Below are 3,342 nucleotides of genomic sequence, written 5' to 3'. Positions count from 1 at the left end.
CTTGCGTTCTCCATCAGTCCGCTAAGAGCCTCCACCTCTAATGTTATATGAGGGTAATGTGAGTTGTGGTGTGTTTTGGTTCACTCCCGTAATAATTTCAGGGGTACTATTATTGAGATTTTAGATGATGTCCCTCATAGGTAGTTATCTTTATGGTGTGGCATAATCTCTAGAAGTGGTAGTTGTCATGATTGTGTGCGTGGCTGTGATTTACTGTGAGGAGTGGCTTCCGCTCTCTGGGCACACATCGTGCCTGTGATGCGCTGGAGTCTGGGGTGTTGTGTGGCCTGCAAGAGATCGCGTTGTCTCTTCATGCAAAGGTATCGTGCACCATCACGTTCCACGAGTGGAATCTGGAGGCGTCTTGTTCTTTGTAAAGGGTGAGATATAAACTTCTGGGGTCTTGATTTCAACCTCCACATGTGGTGTCTGCATGAGGGTGGCTTCGTCTGTGACGCTCGTAGTGTGTGAACAGAGACCCCCTTGGCTGACTATCGACTATAGAAGTTGAGGCATTTCTCGTTCGTCTCTTCACCCTTGGCTACACATCTTCCTTGGCGCGGTCCGCTAGCTCTTCTAGGTAAGGAGTCTATTGTTCCAAGGTGCTTTCTCCAACAGACCCTATATTCCATTTAAGTGATATAGATCGTGTATGAGCTCGTTTTGTTTAGTGTCTTTTATGACCACAGTAGAGGACACTTCAAATGTTCATAATAATGAGGACCGAATTCCCTGGTGTCCGTCTCTCTGCGCCAGATCTCTGCCAAGGCTGCTTCATCAGGTCGTACTGTATATTAGTATCCAGGTGTCTTTGTTAGAGCTTTACTTCCAGGATAAATGCGAGTAATTTCAGATAATATTAGGACATAAACATTTCTCTAATATTAAATACCTTTGTTATTTCTCCTTTGTTCTATTTACTGGACATGGATGGATTGCACAGTGTTATAATCTCTGTGATATTGAGTTAAGTAACATTGTGTCATCAGAGTGCGTTAGAAAACGACTTTTGATTAACGATCCATTTGCTTCTCAGCGTGATTATCACAGGTCTGCGCCTTGAATAGTGAATCGAAATAGAACAAATGTCAGGCAGTTGATTAAGGTTAAGGTGACGTTCCTGAGGCATTACTGCTCTCAGACATATTGCTTTATCTCTCAGTCTATATTAAGCGGCTTACTCGCTGTAGTATCTTAACCTAGCGTTAGCCAAACCCAAGATCACTTTGCCTGTTGTCTAAAAACAATTAAAGTGGTATTTCTCTCCTGTTGCCTTCCCGCCACAGTCCATCTTGCTCCTATCCATTATTCATTCAAGCTTCCCTTAAAGGCTGGAGAGGACGGAGAGCGATCATTTGTTCTTATTATTTATTTACTTTTAGGAACGCCAACGCCACTCACTGCTGTTTTTCTTTTCTCCTCTCTCTCCCTCTCGTTCACTCTCTGTCTCTTGTACTTGTCTCTCTCTAGCCTTCTCACCTCTTCCTTCTTCTCACATGCCCTCCCCTCTCTTTCTCCCTTCTCTTCTCTCTCTTCTCTCTCTCCTCTCTTCTCTCTCTTTCTCTCTCTCGCTCTCCTCTCTCTCTCTCTCCTCTGTTTCCTCTCTCTCTTCTCTCTCTTCTTCTCTTCTCTCTCTCTCTCTCTCTCATAGATGCACTCACCAGGTTTTCTAACCATTACAAACTCTGGGGTTAGAGGTCATGGCACTGTCCTTAGCAACCTCCTACACTCCGATCATGGTATCGTCCAGTGTGGTGGTTTCTTCTCTGAGGGACAGCTGCTGTCTCTGTCCGGTTGGTCGATGGTTGTTGTCACCATAGCGTCGGGGGTGGGGCTCGTGTCTAAGCAGGAAGAGGCGGTGCACGGCGGCGCGGTACTTCCTGGACATGAGGTTGTAGAGGACAGGGTTGATGGAGGCGCTGAGGTAACAGAGGACCATGGAGCCTACGTTGAAGTCCTGGCTCAGTTTCGCCTCCTCGTAGTCATCCACCTGGGCAAACAGGCTACGGCCAATATGGTAGGGCAGCCAACAGATCACAAACGCCAGGACTACTATCACTGGTGGAGAATGAGGGAGGAATGAGAGAAATGGAACCTTTATTTAACTAGGCAAGTCAGTTAAGAACAAATTCTTATTTACAATGACGGCCTACACAGAGAGAGAGAGAGAGAGAGACAGAGACAGAGAGACAGAGAGACAGAGAGAGAGAGAGAGAGAGAGAGAGAGACAGAGAGACAGAGAGAAAGAGAGAAAGAGGGGAGAGAGAAAGAGAAAGATGATAGTGATAGGGGTTTGAGCTATGCAACCAAGTAGTTCCATAATAAAAGGTAAAGGGGCCCAGAACTGATCCTTGTGGTACACCATACATATTTTAACTTTAAAGTGATGGGACGATTTGTCATTCATATGAAAAAATTGATACCTGTGGACTTCTCTTAAAAACTTAAACAATGCCTGTCCATAGATTCCAACAAGAGTTTCCAATCTGTCTAAACATATGTATGTGCACATCTTCCCCAGCCGACGCTTGGCATTGCGCATGGTGATCTTAGGCTTGTGTGCGGCCTGCTCGGCCATGGAAACCCATTTCATTAAGCTCCTGACGAACAGTTATTGTGCTGAGTTGCTTCCAGAGGCAGTTTGAGACTCGGTAGTGAGAGTTGCAACCGAGGAAAGACAATTTTTACGCGCTTCAGCACTCGGCGATCCCGTTCTGTGAGCTTCACGGCTGAGCCGTTGTTGCTCTTAGACGTTTCCATACTTTTGCATATATAGTGTATGAGCTATGTGACAGGCGGCTGTCATGTTACTCTACTCTGTTGGAAAGGCGATGATTAGTATATCCCTAATGTAGGGGGGGAGCAACAAGGTCATGAAAATCCCCATTATCTCTGAATAATGAGTCCCTTTGATGACAATCCAATTTGTGGACTGAAAAGCTGGCGACATGGTATCTGCTGTGCACTGTGGTTGTCTAGCTAATAATATAGAAGCAGATACAGTAATAATGACAGGCCACTGATGAACAACCAGGATTCACGATTCCAGTAGAACACGACAGGACTACAATCAAGGACTACAATATAGTTGATAGGCTACGTAGGCGGTCAATGGACATCATTGGTTCTACCTAAACAGGCATTTAGAGTCTTTATTAGGCTATACACACACTGTCTTTCTCTTGCAGTGAACCTTTAATATCATCAGGGTTTTGTTCTGACATTAAAACAAACTTATACTACAGCATTGTTGAATACTCGTTTCTGATTGGCTTTTAAGGGCATTCTAGAATGGACATTAAAACCTTTATACCATGTATTGTTTGAATACTCGTTTCTGAT

The 3,342-nt window shown here is 44.6% G+C and overlaps 1 protein-coding gene across 1 annotated transcript in view; it reads right to left on the bottom strand.

Annotated features, from left to right (window-relative positions):
- Nucleotides 1–1,723: 1,723 nt before the first annotated feature.
- The window catches only part of mlnr (motilin receptor), a 19,872-nt gene continuing 18,253 nt past the window's right edge, over nt 1,724–3,342 (bottom strand). The window contains exon 3 of the mRNA XM_024141327.2: nt 1,724–2,058. Within this exon, the coding sequence (XP_023997095.1) occupies nt 1,724–2,058 (335 nt within the window). The remainder of the gene's footprint in view (nt 2,059–3,342) is intronic.

Source organism: Salvelinus sp. IW2-2015, unplaced genomic scaffold, assembly GCF_002910315.2.
Source record: "Salvelinus sp. IW2-2015 unplaced genomic scaffold, ASM291031v2 Un_scaffold2496, whole genome shotgun sequence".
Taxonomy (NCBI): domain Eukaryota; kingdom Metazoa; phylum Chordata; class Actinopteri; order Salmoniformes; family Salmonidae; genus Salvelinus; species Salvelinus sp. IW2-2015.
Note: the sequence above shows the minus strand (reverse complement) of the source record. Positions and strands in the feature narration are given on the sequence as shown.